The sequence below is a fragment of the Phyllobates terribilis genome, unplaced genomic scaffold, assembly GCF_046119375.1.
Source record: "Phyllobates terribilis strain yellow unplaced genomic scaffold, ASM4611937v1 Scaffold_9__5_contigs__length_417890890, whole genome shotgun sequence".
Classification (NCBI taxonomy): Eukaryota; Metazoa; Chordata; class Amphibia; order Anura; family Dendrobatidae; genus Phyllobates; species Phyllobates terribilis.
The window spans coordinates 188,038,268-188,061,662 of NW_027362769.1; the positions used below are offsets into that span (position 1 = coordinate 188,038,268).

Consider the following 23,395-nt stretch of genomic DNA (forward strand, 5'->3'; position numbering starts at 1 on the left):
TGCGTTTTTTTCTGCGTTTTTGCAGCGTTTTTTTCTGCGTATTTGCAGCGTTTTTTTCTGCGTTTTTGCAGCGTTTTTTTCTGCGTATTTGCAGCGTTTTTTTCTGCGTATTTGCAGCGTTTTTGCACTTCCCATTGCTTTCTATGGATGAAAAATGCTGAAAGAAGTGACATGCTGCATTCTGCAAAAATGCAGCTCTTGAAAAAACAGTCGGGGGGAAAAAAAAAAAAAAAAACCAAGCTGTGTGCACAAGATTTCTGAAATCTCATAGACTTTACTGGTACTGTAAAACGCAGCAGAAAATTTGCATAAAAAACGCTGCAAAAAACGCTCCAAAAATGCCACGTGTGAACATAGCCTAACATTGTAACAAGCTGTCAGCTGTTTCTCCTTCTTAGCACTAGTGAGGCAGGAAGTAGCTGACTTCTCCTCCTGCAGATACAGAGTATCCTATAGGAGGAGGAGGGGAAGTGCGAGGATTCATGGGACCCCACAGGACGATTCTCCCCCGAGACACAGACAGAGAAAATGTCGCAGCCTGTGGCTGCTGATTAGAAAGTTTCCATCTCAGCCTCAGACTATTCCGAGCGCCTCTCGTCTCCCAATGTTCAGCGTCCGGAGACTGCGGGGGATAATTTTATTACATGTCGCCTCTGGTCTGGGAGACGCTTATTTATTGGGTAATGGATCTCAATTTCCCGCTCGTCAGCATTAAATGTCGCTCAGACGGACAGAAATAAATGACGGCGACTCACAAATGATAATCAAATGACCGAGAGAAGAAAAAGCAAACGAGGCGGAGGAAGGACTGCAAGTCCCAGAACATCCAGAGCGGACACAGCTGTACCAAAAATGGGTAGAATGTGCTCATCTTTCAATGCATTTTTGTTGCGATGTTTTAATGAATTTTTTTCTCGTTCATCTGAAAGATTTGACAAACTGCAGATATAAAACTGCTTCAAATGTGCGAGGAAAAAATAATCCGCGTGTGCGGGAGATTCCAGAAATCTCATTCACTTTGCTGGAACATTGTTTTTGCAGCAAAAATGCAACATGTGAACGAGCCCTAACAATCACCAGGATGGATCTCGCAGGGTTCCTATTCACTGGCAACAAGCAGAGGACTTGAAACCTTTAAAGGGTCTACAATTAAAGGACCGGCGCCCTGCCACCTTGTAATCGTGTCCTGCCCACGTCACACTGTGACGACCACTCACCTTGATACAGGAGTAGATCAGGGAGACGCTCAGCACGATCAGGAGGACGAGGAAGCAGGTGAGATAGAAGCCCAGCATGAAGGTGGAGCTGCAAGCGGAGAGGGGGGCTGTTATTACACACCGGACCCCCAGAACCACCACCGACACCGGACTTCAGACACAACGGCCCCTCACACTACTGGTGCCCCCCAGAACCACACCGATGACAATCTGGCTCCTCAAATACCTTCAGCACAACCCCAGTGAGAACACAAAGGTTAACCCCTAAGTGCCAACTACTCCCACAACAGGGAGGTGGAATAGGAAAACATGGCTTTACTCCGCTCCGCAACCAATGTTCCACCCAGAGTCCACCTCGACATGAAGACCTTGGTGAAAGGTGATGCAGGTGAGATCTAGCAGTACCGTGATCGGCCACTGGACAGTGTACGGCGCTGTGCTGCTTCAACTACAGGTGCATCTCACTAAATTAGAATATCATCAAAAAGTGAATCTCCTATATTATATAGAGTCATTACACACAGAGGGATCTATTATATAGAGTCATTACACACAGAGGGATCTATTATATAGAGTCATTACACACAGAGGGATCTATTATATAGTCATTACACACAGAGGGATCTATTATATAGAGTCATTACACACAGAGCGATCTATTATATAGAGTCATTACACACAGAGGGATCTATTATATAGAGTCATTACACACAGAGGGATCTATTATATAGAGTCATTACATGCAGAGGGATCTATTATATAGAGTCATTACACACAGAGCGATCTATTATATAGAGTCATTACACACAGAGGGATCTATTATATAGAGTCATTACACACAGAGCGATCTATTATATAGAGTCATTACACACAGAGGGATCTATTATATAGAGTCATTACATGCAGAGGGATCTATTATATAGAGTCATTACACACAGAGCGATCTATTATATAGAGTCATTACACACAGAGGAATCTATTATATAGAGTCATTACACACAGAGCAATCTATTATATAGAGTCATTACACACAGAGGGATCTATTATATAGAGTCATTACACAGGGATCTATTATATAGAGTCATTACACACAGAGGGATCTATTATATAGAGTCATTACACACAGAGGGATCTATTATATGGAGTCATTACACACAGAGGGATCTATTATATAGAGTCATTACACACAGAGGGATCTATTATATAGAGTCATTACACAGGGATCTATTATATAGAGTCATTACACACAGAGGGATCTATTATATAGAGTCATTACACACAGAGGGATCTATTATATGGAGTCATTACACACAGAGGGATCTATTATATAGAGTCATTACACACAGAGGGATCTATTATATAGAGTCATTACACAGGGATCTATTATATAGAGTCATTACACACAGAGGGATCTATTATATAGAGTCATTACACACAGAGGGATCTATTATATAGAGTCATTACACACAGAGGGATCTATTATATAGAGTCATTACAAACAGGGATCTATTATATAGAGTCATTGCACACAGAGGGATCTATTATATAGTCATTGCACACAGAGGGATCTATTATATAGAGTCATTACAGACAGAGGGATCTATTATATAGAGTCATTACACGCAGAGGGATCTATTATATAGTCATTACACACAGAGCGATCTATTATATAGAGTCATTACAGACAGAGGGATCTATTATATAGAGTCATTACACACAGGGATCTATTATATATAGTCATTACACACAGAGGGATCTATTATATATAGTCATTACACACAGAGGGATCTATTATATAGAGTCATTACACGCAGAGGGATCTATTATATAGTCATTACACACAGGGATCTATTATATAGAGTCATTACACGCAGAGGGATCTATTATATAGAGTCATTACACGCAGAGGGATCTATTATATAGAGTCATTACAGACAGAGGGATCTAGTATATAGAGTCATTACACACAGAGAGATCTATTATATAGAGTCATTACACACAGGGATCTATTATATAGTCATTACACACAGAGGGATCTATTATATAGAGTCATTACACACAGAGGGATCTATTATATAGAGTCATTACACAGAGGGATCTATTATATAGAGTCATTACACGCAGAGGGATCTATTATATAGAGTCATTACACGCAGAGGGATCTATTATATAGAGTCATTACACGCAGAGGGATCTATTATATAGAGTCATTACACACAGGGGGATCTATTATATAGAGTCATTACACACAGAGGGATCTATTATATAGTCATTACACACAGAGGGATCTATTATATAGAGTCATTACACGCAGAGGGATCTATTATATAGAGTCATTACACGCAGAGCGATCTATTATATAGAGTCATTACACGCAGAGGGATCTATTATATAGAGTCATTACACGCAGAGGGATCTATTATATAGAGTCATTACAGGCAGAGGGATCTATTATATAGAGTCATTACACGCAGAGGGATCTATTATATAGAGTCATTACACGCAGAGGGATCTATTATATAGAGTCATTACACGCAGAGGGATCTATTATATAGTCATTACACACAGGGATCTATTATATAGAGTCATTACACACAGAGCGATCTATTATATAGAGTCATTACAGACAGGGATCTATTATATAGAGTCATTACAGACAGAGGGATCTATTATATAGAGTCATTACACACAGGGATCTATTATATAGAGTCATTACACACAGAGGGATCTATTATATAGAGTCATTACACACAGAGGGATCTATTATATAGAGTCATTACACGCAGAGCGATCTATTATATAGAGTCATTACACGCAGAGGGATCTATTATATAGAGTCATTATACACAGAGGGATCTATTATATAGAGTCATTATACACAGAGCGATCTATTATATAGAGTCATTACACGCAGAGCGATCTATTATATAGAGTCATTACACGCAGAGGGATCTATTATATAGTCATTACAGACAGGGATCTATTATATAGAGTCATTACACAGAGAGGGATCTATTATATAGAGTCATTACAGACAGAGGGATCTATTATATAGAGTCATTACAGACAGAGGGATCTATTATATAGAGTCATTACACACAGAGGGATCTATTATATAGAGTCATTACACACAGAGGGATCTATTATATAGAGTCATTACACACAGATGGATCTATTATATATAGTCATTACACACAGAGGGATCTATTATATAGAGTCATTACACGCAGAGGGATCTATTATATAGTCATTACACACAGAGGGATCTATTATATAGAGTCATTACACACAGAGGGATCTATTATATAGTCATTACACACAGAGGAATCTATTATATAGAGTCATTACACACAGAGGGATCTATTATATAGAGTCATTACACACAGAGGGATCTATTATATAGAGTCATTACACACAGATGGATCTATTATATATAGTCATTACACACAGAGGGATCTATTATATAGAGTCATTACACGCAGAGGGATCTATTATATAGTCATTACACACAGAGGGATCTATTATATAGAGTCATTACACACAGAGGGATCTATTATATAGTCATTACACACAGAGGGATCTATTATATAGAGTCATTACACACAGAGGGATCTATTATATAGAGTCATTACACACAGAGGGATCTATTATATAGAGTCATTACACGCAGAGGGATCTATTATATAGAGTCATTACAGACAGAGGGATCTATTATATAGAGTCATTACACACAGAGGGATCTATTATATAGAGTCATTACACACAGAGGGATCTATTATATAGTCATTACACACAGAGGGATCTATTATATAGAGTCATTACACACAGAGGGATCTATTATATAGAGTCATTACACGCAGAGGGATCTATTATATAGAGTCATTACACGCAGAGCGATCTATTATATAGAGTCATTACACGCAGAGGGATCTATTATATAGAGTCATTACAGACAGAGGGATCTATTATATAGAGTCATTACACGCAGAGGGATCTATTATATAGAGTCATTACACGCCGAGGGATCTATTATATAGAGTCATTACACGCAGAGGGATCTATTATATAGTCAGTACACACAGAGGGATCTATTATATAGAGTCATTACACACAGAGGGATCTATTATATAGAGTCATCACACACAGAGGGATCTATTATATAGAGTCATTACAGACAGAGGGATCTATTATATAGAGTCATTACAGACAGAGGGATCTATTATATAGAGTCATTACACACAGAGCGATCTATTATATAGAGTCATTACACACAGAGCGATCTATTATATAGAGTCATTACAGACAGAGCGATCTATTATATAGAGTCATTACAGACAGAGGGATCTATTATATAGAGTCATTACACACAGAGGGATCTATTATATAGAGTCATTACACACAGAGGGATCTATTATATAGAGTCATTACACACAGAGGGATCTATTATATAGAGTCATTACAGGCAGAGGGATCTATTATATAGAGTCATTACACACAGAGGGATCTATTATATAGAGTCATTACACACAGAGAGATCTATTATATAGAGTCATTACACACAGAGGGATCTATTATATAGTCATTACACACAGAGGGATCTATTATATAGAGTCATTACACACAGAGGGATCTATTATATAGAGTCATTACACGCAGAGGTATCTATTATATAGAGTCATTACACGCAGAGGGATCTATTATATAGAGTCATTACAGAGAGAGGGATCTATTATATAGAGTCATTACACACAGAGGGATCTATTATATAGAGTCATTACACACAGAGGGATCTATTATATATAGTCATTACACACAGGGATCTATTATATAGAGTCATTACACGCAGAGGGATCTATTATATAGTCATTACACACAGAGGGATCTATTATATAGAGTCATTACACGCAGAGGGATCTATTATATAGAGTCATTACACGCAGAGGGATCTATTATATAGAGTCATTACACGCAGAGGGATCTATTATATAGAGTCATTACAGACAGAGGGATCTATTATATAGAGTCATTACACACAGAGGGATCTATTATATAGAGTCATTACACACAGAGAGATCTATTATATAGAGTCATTACACACAGGGATCTATTATATAGTCATTACACACAGAGGGATCTATTATATAGAGTCATTACACACAGAGGGATCTATTATATAGAGTCATTACACACAGAGGGATCTATTATATAGAGTCATTACACGCAGAGGGATCTATTATATAGAGTCATTACACGCAGAGGGATCTATTATATAGAGTCATTACACGCAGAGGGATCTATTATATAGAGTCATTACACACGGAGGGATCTATTATATAGAGTCATTACACACAGAGGGATCTATTATATAGTCATTACACACAGAGGGATCTATTATATAGAGTCATTACACGCAGAGGGATCTATTATATAGAGTCATTACACGCAGAGCGATCTATTATATAGAGTCATTACACGCAGAGGGATCTATTATATAGAGTCATTACACGCAGAGGGATCTATTATATAGAGTCATTACAGACAGAGGGATCTATTATATAGAGTTATTACACGCAGAGGGATCTATTATATAGAGTCATTACATGCAGAGGGATCTATTATATAGAGTCATTACACGCAGAGGGATCTATTATATAGTCATTACACACAGAGGGATCTATTATATAGAGTCATTACACACAGATGGATCTATTATATAGAGTCATTACACGCAGAGGGATCTATTATATAGTCATTACACACAGAGGGATCTATTATATAGAGTCATTACACACAGAGCGATCTATTATATAGAGTCATTACACACAGAGCGATCTATTATATAGAGTCATTACACACAGAGCGATCTATTATATAGAGTCATTACAGACAGAGGGATCTATTATATAGAGTCATTACAGACAGAGGGATCTATTATATAGAGTCATTACACACAGAGGGATCTATTATATAGAGTCATTACACACAGAGGGATCTATTATATAGAGTCATTACACACAGAGATCTATTATATAGAGTCATTATGCACAGAGGGATCTATTATATAGTCATTACACACAGAGGGATCTATTATATAGTCATTACACACAGAGGGATCTATTATATAGAGTCATTACACGCAGAGGGATCTATTATATAGAGTCATTACACGCAGAGCGATCTATTATATAGAGTCATTACACGCAGAGGGATCTATTATATAGAGTCATTACACGCAGAGGGATCTATTATATAGAGTCATTACAGGCAGAGGGATCTATTATATAGAGTCATTACACGCAGAGGGATCTATTATATAGAGCCATTACACGCAGAGGGATCTATTATATAGAGTCATTACACGCAGAGGGATCTATTATATAGTCATTACACACAGGGATCTATTATATAGAGTCATTACACACAGAGCGATCTATTATATAGAGTCATTACAGACAGGGATCTATTATATAGAGTCATTACAGACAGAGGGATCTATTATATAGAGTCATTACACACAGGGATCTATTATATAGAGTCATTACACACAGAGGGATCTATTATATAGAGTCATTACACACAGAGGGATCTATTATATAGAGTCATTACACGCAGAGCGATCTATTATATAGAGTCATTACACGCAGAGGGATCTATTATATAGAGTCATTATACACAGAGGGATCTATTATATAGAGTCATTATACACAGAGCAATCTATTATATAGAGTCATTACACGCAGAGCGATCTATTATATAGAGTCATTACACGCAGAGGGATCTATTATATAGAGTCATTACACGCAGAGGGATCTATTATATAGTCATTACAGACAGAGGGATCTATTATATAGAGTCATTACACAGAGAGCGATCTATTATATAGAGTCATTACACACAGAGGGATCTATTATATAGAGTCATTACAGACAGAGGGATCTATTATATAGAGTCATTACAGACAGAGGGATCTATTATATAGAGTAATTACACACAGAGGGATCTATTATATAGAGTCATTACACACAGAGGGATCTATTATATAGAGTCATTACACACAGATGGATCTATTATATATAGTCATTACACACAGAGGGATCTATTATATAGAGTCATTACACACAGAGGGATCTATTATATAGTCATTACACACAGAGGGATCTATTATATAGAGTCATTACACACAGAGGGATCTATTATATAGAGTCATTACACGCAGAGGGATCTATTATATAGAGTCATTACAGACAGAGGGATCTATTATATAGAGTCATTACACAAAGAGCGATCTATTATATAGAGTCATTACACACAGAGGGATCTATTATATAGTCATTACACACAGAGGGATCTATTATATAGAGTCATTACACACAGAGGGATCTATTATATAGAGTCATTACACGCAGAGGGATCTATTATATAGAGTCATTACATGCAGAGGGATCTATTATATAGAGTCATTACAGACAGAGCGATCTATTATATAGAGTCATTACAGACAGAGGGATCTATTATATTGAGTCATTACACGCAGAGGGATCTATTATATAGAGTCATTACACGCAGAGGGATCTATTATATAGAGTCATTACAGACAGAGGGATCTATTATATAGAGTCATTACACACAGAGGGATCTATTATATAGAGTCATTACACACAGAGGGATCTATTATATATAGTCATTACACACAGGGATCTATTATATAGAGTCATTACACGCAGAGGGATCTATTATATAGTCATTACACACAGAGGGATCTATTATATAGAGTCATTACACGCAGAGGGATCTATTATATAGAGTCATTACACGCAGAGGGATCTATTATATAGAGTCATTACACGCAGAGGGATCTATTATATAGAGTCATTACAGGCAGAGGGATCTATTATATAGAGTCATTACACACAGAGGGATCTATTATATAGAGTCATTACACACAGAGAGATCTATTATATAGAGTCATTACACACAGAGGGATCTATTATATAGTCATTACACACAGAGGGATCTATTATATAGAGTCATTACACACAGAGGGATCTATTATATAGAGTCATTACACGCAGAGGTATCTATTATATAGAGTCATTACACGCAGAGGGATCTATTATATAGAGTCATTACAGACAGAGGGATCTATTATATAGAGTCATTACACACAGAGGGATCTATTATATAGAGTCATTACACACAGAGGGATCTATTATATATAGTCATTACACACAGGGATCTATTATATAGAGTCATTACACGCAGAGGGATCTATTATATAGTCATTACACACAGAGGGATCTATTATATAGAGTCATTACACGCAGAGGGATCTATTATATAGAGTCATTACACGCAGAGGGATCTATTATATAGAGTCATTACACGCAGAGGGATCTATTATATAGAGTCATTACAGACAGAGGGATCTATTATATAGAGTCATTACACACAGAGGGATCTATTATATAGAGTCATTACACACAGAGAGATCTATTATATAGAGTCATTACACACAGGGATCTATTATATAGTCATTACACACAGAGGGATCTATTATATAGAGTCATTACACACAGAGGGATCTATTATATAGAGTCATTACACACAGAGGGATCTATTATATAGAGTCATTACACGCAGAGGGATCTATTATATAGAGTCATTACACGCAGAGGGATCTATTATATAGAGTCATTACACGCAGAGGGATCTATTATATAGAGTCATTACACACGGAGGGATCTATTATATAGAGTCATTACACACAGAGGGATCTATTATATAGTCATTACACACAGAGGGATCTATTATATAGAGTCATTACACGCAGAGGGATCTATTATATAGAGTCATTACACGCAGAGCGATCTATTATATAGAGTCATTACACGCAGAGGGATCTATTATATAGAGTCATTACACGCAGAGGGATCTATTATATAGAGTCATTACACGCAGAGGGATCTATTATATAGTCATTACACACAGAGGGATCTATTATATAGAGTCATTACACGCAGAGGGATCTATTATATAGAGTCATTACACGCAGAGGGATCTATTATATAGAGTCATTACAGACAGAGGGATCTATTATATAGAGTCATTACACACAGAGAGATCTATTATATAGAGTCATTACACACAGGGATCTATTATATAGTCATTACACACAGAGGGATCTATTATATAGAGTCATTACACACAGATGGATCTATTATATAGAGTCATTACACGCAGAGGGATCTATTATATAGTCATTACACACAGAGGGATCTATTATATAGAGTCATTACACACAGAGCGATCTATTATATAGAGTCATTACACACAGAGCGATCTATTATATAGAGTCATTACACACAGAGCGATCTATTATATAGAGTCATTACAGACAGAGGGATCTATTATATAGAGTCATTACAGACAGAGGGATCTATTATATAGAGTCATTACACACAGAGGGATCTATTATATAGAGTCATTACACACAGAGGGATCTATTATATAGAGTCATTACACACAGAGATCTATTATATAGAGTCATTATGCACAGAGGGATCTATTATATAGTCATTACACACAGAGGGATCTATTATATAGTCATTACACACAGAGGGATCTATTATATAGAGTCATTACACGCAGAGGGATCTATTATATAGAGTCATTACACGCAGAGCGATCTATTATATAGAGTCATTACACGCAGAGGGATCTATTATATAGAGTCATTACACGCAGAGGGATCTATTATATAGAGTCATTACAGGCAGAGGGATCTATTATATAGAGTCATTACACGCAGAGGGATCTATTATATAGAGTCATTACACGCAGAGGGATCTATTATATAGAGTCATTACACGCAGAGGGATCTATTATATAGTCATTACACACAGGGATCTATTATATAGAGTCATTACACACAGAGCGATCTATTATATAGAGTCATTACAGACAGGGATCTATTATATAGAGTCATTACAGACAGAGGGATCTATTATATAGAGTCATTACACACAGGGATCTATTATATAGAGTCATTACACACAGAGGGATCTATTATATAGAGTCATTACACACAGAGGGATCTATTATATAGTCATTACACGCAGAGCGATCTATTATATAGAGTCATTACACGCAGAGGGATCTATTATATAGAGTCATTATACACAGAGGGATCTATTATATAGAGTCATTATACACAGAGCAATCTATTATATAGAGTCATTACACGCAGAGCGATCTATTATATAGAGTCATTACACGCAGAGGGATCTATTATATAGAGTCATTACACGCAGAGGGATCTATTATATAGTCATTACAGACAGAGGGATCTATTATATAGAGTCATTACACAGAGAGCGATCTATTATATAGAGTCATTACACACAGAGGGATCTATTATATAGAGTCATTACAGACAGAGGGATCTATTATATAGAGTCATTACAGACAGAGGGATCTATTATATAGAGTCATTACACACAGAGGGATCTATTATATAGAGTCATTACACACAGAGGGATCTATTATATAGAGTCATTACACACAGATGGATCTATTATATATAGTCATTACACACAGAGGGATCTATTATATAGAGTCATTACACGCAGAGGGATCTATTATATAGTCATTACACACAGAGGGATCTATTATATAGAGTCATTACACACAGAGGGATCTATTATATAGTCATTACACACAGAGGGATCTATTATATAGAGTCATTACACACAGAGGGATCTATTATATAGAGTCATTACACGCAGAGGGATCTATTATATAGAGTCATTACAGACAGAGGGATCTATTATATAGAGTCATTACACAAAGAGCGATCTATTATATAGAGTCATTACACACAGAGGGATCTATTATATAGTCATTACACACAGAGGGATCTATTATATAGAGTCATTACACACAGAGGGATCTATTATATAGAGTCATTACACGCAGAGGGATCTATTATATAGAGTCATTACATGCAGAGGGATCTATTATATAGAGTCATTACAGACAGAGCGATCTATTATATAGAGTCATTACAGACAGAGGGATCTATTATATTGAGTCATTACACGCAGAGGGATCTATTATATAGAGTCATTACACGCAGAGGGATCTATTATATAGAGTCATTACAGACAGAGGGATCTATTATATAGAGTCATTACACGCAGAGGGATCTATTATATAGAGTCATTACACGCAGAGGGATCTATTATATAGAGTCATTACACGCAGAGGGATCTATTATATAGTCATTACACACAGAGGGATCTATTATATAGAGTCATTACACAGGGATCTATTATATAGAGTCATTACACACAGAGGGATCTATTATATAGAGTCATTACACACAGAGGGATCTATTATATAGAGTCATTACACACAGAGGGATCTATTATATAGAGTCATTACAAACAGAGGGATCTATTATATAGAGTCATTGCACACAGAGGGATCTATTATATAGTCATTGCACACAGAGGGATCTATTATATAGAGTCATTACAGACAGAGGGATCTATTATATAGAGTCATTACACGCAGAGGGATCTATTATATAGTCATTACACACAGAGCGATCTATTATATAGAGTCATTACAGACAGAGGGATCTATTATATAGAGTCATTACACACAGAGGGATCTATTATATATAGTCATTACACACAGAGGGATCTATTATATAGAGTCATTACACGCAGAGGGATCTATTATATAGTCATTACACACAGAGGGATCTATTATATAGAGTCATTACACGCAGAGGGATCTATTATATAGAGTCATTACACGCAGAGGGATCTATTATATAGAGTCATTACAGACAGAGGGATCTATTATATAGAGTCATTACACACAGAGAGATCTATTATATAGAGTCATTACACACAGGGATCTATTATATAGTCATTACACACAGAGGGATCTATTATATAGAGTCATTACACACAGAGGGATCTATTATATAGAGTCATTACACACAGAGGGATCTATTATATAGAGTCATTACACACGGAGGGATCTATTATATAGAGTCATTACACGCAGAGGGATCTATTATATAGAGTCATTACACGCAGAGGGATCTATTATATAGAGTCATTACACACAGAGGGATCTATTATATAGAGTCATTACACACAGAGGGATCTATTATATAGTCATTACACACAGAGGGATCTATTATATAGAGTCATTACACGCAGAGGGATCTATTATATAGAGTCATTACACGCAGAGGGATCTATTATATAGAGTCATTACAGGCAGAGGGATCTATTATATAGAGTCATTACAAGCAGAGGGATCTATTATATAGAGTCATTACACGCAGAGGGATCTATTATATAGAGTCATTACACGCAGAGGGATCTATTATATAGTCATTACACACAGGGATCTATTATATAGAGTCATTACACACAGAGCGATCTATTATATAGAGTCATTACAGACAGGGATCTATTATATAGAGTCATTACAGACAGAGGGATCTATTATATAGAGTCATTACACACAGGGATCTATTATATAGAGTCATTACACACAGAGGGATCTATTATATAGAGTCATTACACACAGAGGGATCTATTATATAGAGTCATTACACGCAGAGCGATCTATTATATAGAGTCATTACACGCAGAGGGATCTATTATATAGAGTCATTATACACAGAGGGATCTATTATATAGAGTCATTATACACAGAGCGATCTATTATATAGAGTCATTACACGCAGAGCGATCTATTATATAGAGTCATTACACGCAGAGGGATCTATTATATAGAGTCATTACACGCAGAGGGATCTATTATATAGAGTCATTACAGACAGAGCGATCTATTATATAGAGTCATTACAGACAGAGGGATCTATTATATAGTCATTACACGCAGAGGGATCTATTATATAGAGTCATTACACGCAGAGGGATCTATTATATAGAGTCATTACAGACAGAGGGATCTATTATATAGAGTCATTACACGCAGAGGGATCTATTATATAGAGTCATTACACGCAGAGGGATCTATTATATAGAGTCATTACACGCAGAGGGATCTATTATATAGTCATTACACACAGAGGGATCTATTATATAGAGTCATTACACAGGGATCTATTATATAGAGTCATTACACACAGAGGGATCTATTATATAGAGTCATTACACACAGAGGGATCTATTATATAGAGTCATTACAAACAGAGGGATCTATTATATAGAGTCATTGCACACAGAGGGATCTATTATATAGTCATTGCACACAGAGGGATCTATTATATAGAGTCATTACAGACAGAGGGATCTATTATATAGAGTCATTACACGCAGAGGGATCTATTATATAGTCATTACACACAGAGCGATCTATTATATAGAGTCATTACAGACAGAGGGATCTATTATATAGAGTCATTACACACAGAGGGATCTATTATATATAGTCATTACACACAGAGGGATCTATTATATAGAGTCATTACACGCAGAGGGATCTATTATATAGTCATTACACACAGAGGGATCTATTATATAGAGTCATTACACGCAGAGGGATCTATTATATAGAGTCATTACACGCAGAGGGATCTATTATATAGAGTCATTACAGACAGAGGGATCTATTATATAGAGTCATTACACACAGAGAGATCTATTATATAGAGTCATTACACACAGGGATCTATTATATAGTCATTACACACAGAGGGATCTATTATATAGAGTCATTACACACAGAGGGATCTATTATATAGAGTCATTACACACAGAGGGATCTATTATATAGAGTCATTACACACGGAGGGATCTATTATATAGAGTCATTACACGCAGAGGGATCTATTATATAGAGTCATTACACGCAGAGGGATCTATTATATAGAGTCATTACAGACAGAGGGATCTATTATATAGAGTCATTACACGCAGAGGGATCTATTATATAGTCATTACACACAGAGCGATCTATTATATAGAGTCATTACAGACAGAGGGATCTATTATATAGAGTCATTACACACAGAGGGATCTATTATATATAGTCATTACACACAGAGGGATCTATTATATAGAGTCATTACACGCAGAGGGATCTATTATATAGTCATTACACACAGAGGGATCTATTATATAGAGTCATTACACGCAGAGGGATCTATTATATAGAGTCATTACACGCAGAGGGATCTATTATATAGAGTCATTACAGACAGAGGGATCTATTATATAGAGTCATTACACACAGAGAGATCTATTATATAGAGTCATTACACACAGGGATCTATTATATAGTCATTACACACAGAGGGATCTATTATATAGAGTCATTACACACAGAGGGATCTATTATATAGAGTCATTACACACAGAGGGATCTATTATATAGAGTCATTACACACGGAGGGATCTATTATATAGAGTCATTACACGCAGAGGGATCTATTATATAGAGTCATTACACGCAGAGGGATCTATTATATAGAGTCATTACACACAGAGGGATCTATTATATAGAGTCATTACACACAGAGGGATCTATTATATAGTCATTACACACAGAGGGATCTATTATATAGAGTCATTACACGCAGAGGGATCTATTATATAGAGTCATTACACGCAGAGGGATCTATTATATAGAGTCATTACAGGCAGAGGGATCTATTATATAGAGTCATTACACGCAGAGGGATCTATTATATAGAGTCATTACACGCAGAGGGATCTATTATATAGAGTCATTACACGCAGAGGGATCTATTATATAGTCATTACACACAGGGATCTATTATATAGAGTCATTACACACAGAGCGATCTATTATATAGAGTCATTACAGACAGGGATCTATTATATAGAGTCATTACAGACAGAGGGATCTATTATATAGAGTCATTACACACAGGGATCTATTATATAGAGTCATTACACACAGAGGGATCTATTATATAGAGTCATTACACACAGAGGGATCTATTATATAGAGTCATTACACGCAGAGCGATCTATTATATAGAGTCATTACACGCAGAGGGATCTATTATATAGAGTCATTATACACAGAGGGATCTATTATATAGAGTCATTATACACAGAGCGATCTATTATATAGAGTCATTACACGCAGAGCGATCTATTATATAGAGTCATTACACGCAGAGGGATCTATTATATAGAGTCATTACACGCAGAGGGATCTATTATATAGAGTCATTACAGACAGAGCGATCTATTATATAGAGTCATTACAGACAGAGGGATCTATTATATAGAGTCATTACACGCAGAGGGATCTATTATATAGAGTCATTACACGCAGAGGGATCTATTATATAGAGTCATTACAGACAGAGGGATCTATTATATAGAGTCATTACACGCAGAGGGATCTATTATATAGAGTCATTACACGCAGAGGGATCTATTATATAGAGTCATTACACGCAGAGGGATCTATTATATAGTCATTACACACAGAGGGATCTATTATATAGAGTCATTACACAGGGATCTATTATATAGAGTCATTACACACAGAGGGATCTATTATATAGAGTCATTACACACAGAGGGATCTATTATATAGAGTCATTACAAACAGAGGGATCTATTATATAGAGTCATTGCACACAGAGGGATCTATTATATAGTCATTGCACACAGAGGGATCTATTATATAGAGTCATTACAGACAGAGGGATCTATTATATAGAGTCATTACACGCAGAGGGATCTATTATATAGTCATTAAACACAGAGCGATCTATTATATAGAGTCATTACAGACAGAGGGATCTATTATATAGAGTCATTACACACAGAGGGATCTATTATATATAGTCATTACACACAGAGGGATCTATTATATAGAGTCATTACACGCAGAGGGATCTATTATATAGTCATTACACACAGAGGGATCTATTATATAGAGTCATTACACGCAGAGGGATCTATTATATAGAGTCATTACACGCAGAGGGATCTATTATATAGAGTCATTACAGACAGAGGGATCTATTATATAGAGTCATTACACACAGAGAGATCTATTATATAGAGTCATTACACACAGGGATCTATTATATAGTCATTACACACAGAGGGATCTATTATATAGAGTCATTACACACAGAGGGATCTATTATATAGAGTCATTACACACAGAGGGATCTATTATATAGAGTCATTACACACGGAGGGATCTATTATATAGAGTCATTACACGCAGAGGGATCTATTATATAGAGTCATTACACGCAGAGGGATCTATTATATAGAGTCATTACACACAGAGGGATCTATTATATAGAGTCATTACACACAGAGGGATCTATTATATAGTCATTACACACAGAGGGATCTATTATATAGAGTCATTACACGCAGAGGGATCTATTATATAGAGTCATTACACGCAGAGGGATCTATTATATAGAGTCATTACAGGCAGAGGGATCTATTATATAGAGTCATTACACGCAGAGGGATCTATTATATAGAGTCATTACACGCAGAGGGATCTATTATATAGAGTCATTACACGCAGAGGGATCTATTATATAGTCATTACACACAGGGATCTATTATATAGAGTCATTACACACAGAGCGATCTATTATATAGAGTCATTACAGACAGGGATCTATTATATAGAGTCATTACAGACAGAGGGATCTATTATATAGAGTCATTACACACAGGGATCTATTATATAGAGTCATTACACACAGAGGGATCTATTATATAGAGTCATTACACACAGAGGGATCTATTATATAGAGTCATTACACGCAGAGCGATCTATTATATAGAGTCATTACACGCAGAGGGATCTATTATATAGAGTCATTATACACAGAGGGATCTATTATATAGAGTCATTATACACAGAGCGATCTATTATATAGAGTCATTACACGCAGAGCGATCTATTATATAGAGTCATTACACGCAGAGGGATCTATTATATAGAGTCATTACACGCAGAGGGATCTATTATATAGTCATTACAGACAGAGGGATCTATTATATAGAGTCATTACACAGAGAGCGATCTATTATATAGAGTCATTACACACAGAGGGATCTATTATATAGAGTCATTACAGACAGAGGGATCTATTATATAGAGTCATTACAGACAGAGGGATCTATTATAGAGTCATTACACACAGAGGGATCTATTATATAGAGTCATTACACACAGAGGGATCTATTATATAGAGTCATTACACACAGATGGATCTATTATATATAGTCATTACACACAGAGGGATCTATTATATAGAGTCATTACACGCAGAGGGATCTATTATATAGTCATTACACACAGAGGGATCTATTATATAGAGTCATTACACACAGAGGGATCTATTATATAGAGTCATTACACACAGAGGGATCTATTATATAGAGTCATTACACACAGAGGGATCTATTATATAGAGTCATTACACACAGAGGGATCTATTATATAGAGTCATTACACGCAGAGGGATCTATTATATAGAGTCATTACAGACAGAGGGATCTATTATATAGAGTCATTACACAGAGAGCGATCTATTATATAGAGTCATTACACACAGAGGGATCTATTATATAGTCATTACACACAGAGGGATCTATTATATAGAGTCATTACACACAGAGGGATCTATTATATAGAGTCATTACACGCAGAGGGATCTATTATATAGAGTCATTACACGCAGAGCGATCTATTATATAGAGTCATTACACGCAGAGGGATCTATTATATAGAGTCATTACAGACAGAGGGATCTATTATATAGAGTCATTACACGCAGAGGGATCTATTATATAGAGTCATTACACGCCGAGGGATCTATTATATAGAGTCATTACACGCAGAGGGATCTATTATATAGTCATTACACACAGAGGGATCTATTATATAGAGTCATTACACACAGAGCGATCTATTATATAGAGTCATTACACACAGAGCGATCTATTATATAGAGTCATTACAGACAGAGCGATCTATTATATAGAGTCATTACAGACAGAGGGATCTATTATATAGAGTCATTACACACAGAGGGATCTATTATATAGAGTCATTACACACAGAGGGATCTATTATATAGAGTCATTACACACAGAGGGATCTATTATATAGAGTCATTACACACAGAGGGATCTATTATATAGAGTCATTACACACAGAGGGATCTATTATATAGAGTCATTACACACAGAGAGATCTATTATATAGAGTCATTACACACAGAGGGATCTATTATATAGTCATTACACACAGAGGGATCTATTATATAGTCATTACACACAGAGGGATCTATTATATAGAGTCATTACACGCAGAGGTATCTATTATATAGAGTCATTACACGCAGAGGGATCTATTATATAGAGTCATTACAGACAGAGGGATCTATTATATAGAGTCATTACACACAGAGGGATCTATTATATAGAGTCATTACACACAGAGGGATCTATTATATATAGTCATTACACACAGGGATCTATTATATAGAGTCATTACACGCAGAGGGATCTATTATATAGTCATTACACACAGAGGGATCTATTATATAGAGTCATTACACGCAGAGGGATCTATTATATAGAGTCATTACACGCAGAGGGATCTATTATATAGAGTCATTACAGACAGAGGGATCTATTATATAGAGTCATTACACACAGAGGGATCTATTATATAGAGTCATTACACACAGAGAGATCTATTATATAGAGTCATTACACACAGGGATCTATTATATAGTCATTACACACAGAGGGATCTATTATATAGTCATTACACACAGAGGGATCTATTATATAGAGTCATTACACACAGAGGGATCTATTATATAGAGTCATTACACGCAGAGGGATCTATTATATAGAGTCATTACACGCAGAGGGATCTATTATATAGAGTCATTACACGCAGAGGGATCTATTATATAGAGTCATTACACACAGAGGGATCTATTATATAGAGTCATTACACACAGAGGGATCTATTATATAGTCATTACACACAGAGGGATCTATTATATAGAGTCATTACACGCAGAGGGATCTATTATATAGAGTCATTACACGCAGAGCGATCTATTATATAGAGTCATTACACGCAGAGGGATCTATTATATAGAGTCATTACAGACAGAGGGATCTATTATATAGAGTCATTACAGACAGAGGGATCTATTATATAGAGTCATTACACACAGAGGGATCTATTATATAGAGTCATTACACACAGAGGGATCTATTATATAGAGTCATTACACACAGATGGATCTATTATATATAGTCATTACACACAGAGGGATCTATTATGTAGAGTCATTACACGCAGAGGGATCTATTATATAGTCATTACACACAGAGGGATCTATTATATAGAGTCATTACACACAGAGGGATCTATTATATAGTCATTACACACAGAGGGATCTATTATATAGAGTCATTACACACAGAGGGATCTATTATATAGAGTCATTACACGCAGAGGGATCTATTATATAGAGTCATTACAGACAGAGGGATCTATTATATAGAGTCATTACACAGAGAGCGATCTATTATATAGAGTCATTACACACAGAGGGATCTATTATATAGTCATTACACACAGAGGGATCTATTATATAGAGTCATTACACACAGAGGGATCTATTATATAGAGTCATTACACGCAGAGGGATCTATTATATAGAGTCATTACACGCAGAGGGATCTATTATATAGAGTCATTACAGACAGAGCGATCTATTATATAGAGTCATTACAGACAGAGGGATCTATTATATAGAGTCATTACACGCAGAGGGATCTATTATATAGAGTCATTACACGCAGAGGGATCTATTATATAGAGTCATTACACGCAGAGGGATCTATTATATAGAGTCATTACACGCAGAGGCATCTATTATATAGTCATTACACACAGAGGGATCTATTATATAGAGTCATTACACACAGAGCGATCTATTATATAGAGTCATTACACACAGAGCGATCTATTATATGGAGTCATTACAGACAGAGCGATCTATTATATAGAGTCATTACAGACAGAGGGATCTATTATATAGAGTCATTACAGACAGAGGGATCTATTATATAGAGTCATTACACACAGAGGGATCTATTATATAGAGTCATTACACACAGAGGGATCTATTATATAGAGTCATTACACACAGAGGGATCTATTATATAGAGTCATTACAAACAGAGGGATCTATTATATAGAGTCATTGCACACAGAGGGATCTATTATATAGTCATTGCACACAGAGGGATCTATTATATAGAGTCATTACAGACAGAGGGATCTATTATATAGAGTCATTACACGCAGAGGGATCTATTATATAGTCATTAAACACAGAGCGATCTATTATATAGAGTCATTACAGACAGAGGGATCTATTATATAGAGTCATTACACACAGAGGGATCTATTATATATAGTCATTACACACAGAGGGATCTATTATATAGAGTCATTACACGCAGAGGGATCTATTATATAGTCATTACACACAGAGGGATCTATTATATAGAGTCATTACACGCAGAGGGATCTATTATATAGAGTCATTACACGCAGAGGGATCTATTATATAGAGTCATTACAGACAGAGGGATCTATTATATAGAGTCATTACACACAGAGAGATCTATTATATAGAGTCATTACACACAGGGATCTATTATATAGTCATTACACACAGAGGGATCTATTATATAGAGTCATTACACACAGAGGGATCTATTATATAGAGTCATTACACACAGAGGGATCTATTATATAGAGTCATTACACACGGAGGGATCTATTATATAGAGTCATTACACGCAGAGGGATCTATTATATAGAGTCATTACACGCAGAGGGATCTATTATATAGAGTCATTACACACAGAGGGATCTATTATATAGAGTCATTACACACAGAGGGATCTATTATATAGTCATTACACACAGAGGGATCTATTATATAGAGTCATTACACGCAGAGGGATCTATTATATAGAGTCATTACAGGCAGAGGGATCTATTATATAGAGTCATTACACGCAGAGGGATCTATTATATAGAGCCATTACACGCAGAGGGATCTATTATATAGAGTCATTACACGCAGAGGGATCTATTATATAGTCATTACACACAGGGATCTATTATATAGAGTCATTACACACAGAGCGATCTATTATATAGAGTCATTACAGACAGGGATCTATTATATAGAGTCATTACAGACAGAGGGATCTATTATATAGAGTCATTACACACAGGGATCTATTATATAGAGTCATTACACACAGAGGGATCTATTATATAGAGTCATTACACACAGAGGGATCTATTATATAGAGTCATTACACGCAGAGCGATCTATTATATAGAGTCATTACACGCAGAGGGATCTATTATATAGAGTCATTATACACAGAGGGATCTATTATATAGAGTCATTATACACAGAGCAATCTATTATATAGAGTCATTACACGCAGAGCGATCTATTATATAGAGTCATTACACGCAGAGGGATCTATTATATAGAGTCATTACACGCAGAGGGATCTATTATATAGTCATTACAGACAGAGGGATCTATTATATAGAGTCATTACACAGAGAGCGATCTATTATATAGAGTCATTACACACAGAGGGATCTATTATATAGAGTCATTACAGACAGAGGGATCTATTATATAGAGTCATTACAGACAGAGGGATCTATTATATAGAGTAATTACACACAGAGGGATCTATTATATAGAGTCATTACACACAGAGGGATCTATTATATAGAGTCATTACACACAGATGGATCTATTATATATAGTCATTACACACAGAGGGATCTATTATATAGAGTCATTACACACAGAGGGATCTATTATATAGTCATTACACACAGAGGGATCTATTATATAGAGTCATTACACACAGAGGGATCTATTATATAGAGTCATTACACGCAGAGGGATCTATTATATAGAGTCATTACAGACAGAGGGATCTATTATATAGAGTCATTACACAAAGAGCGATCTATTATATAGAGTCATTACACACAGAGGGATCTATTATATAGTCATT

General features: G+C 35.8%; 1 protein-coding gene across 1 annotated transcript in view; it reads right to left on the reverse strand.

Moving 5' to 3' along the window:
* ADCY5 (adenylate cyclase 5) overlaps positions 1 to 23,395 on the reverse strand; it is a 268,384-nt gene that overhangs the window by 9,774 nt on the left and 235,215 nt on the right. The window contains exon 12 of the mRNA XM_073647525.1: positions 1,218 to 1,305. Coding sequence (XP_073503626.1) covers positions 1,218 to 1,305 — 88 coding nt within the window. The remainder of the gene's footprint in view (positions 1 to 1,217; positions 1,306 to 23,395) is intronic.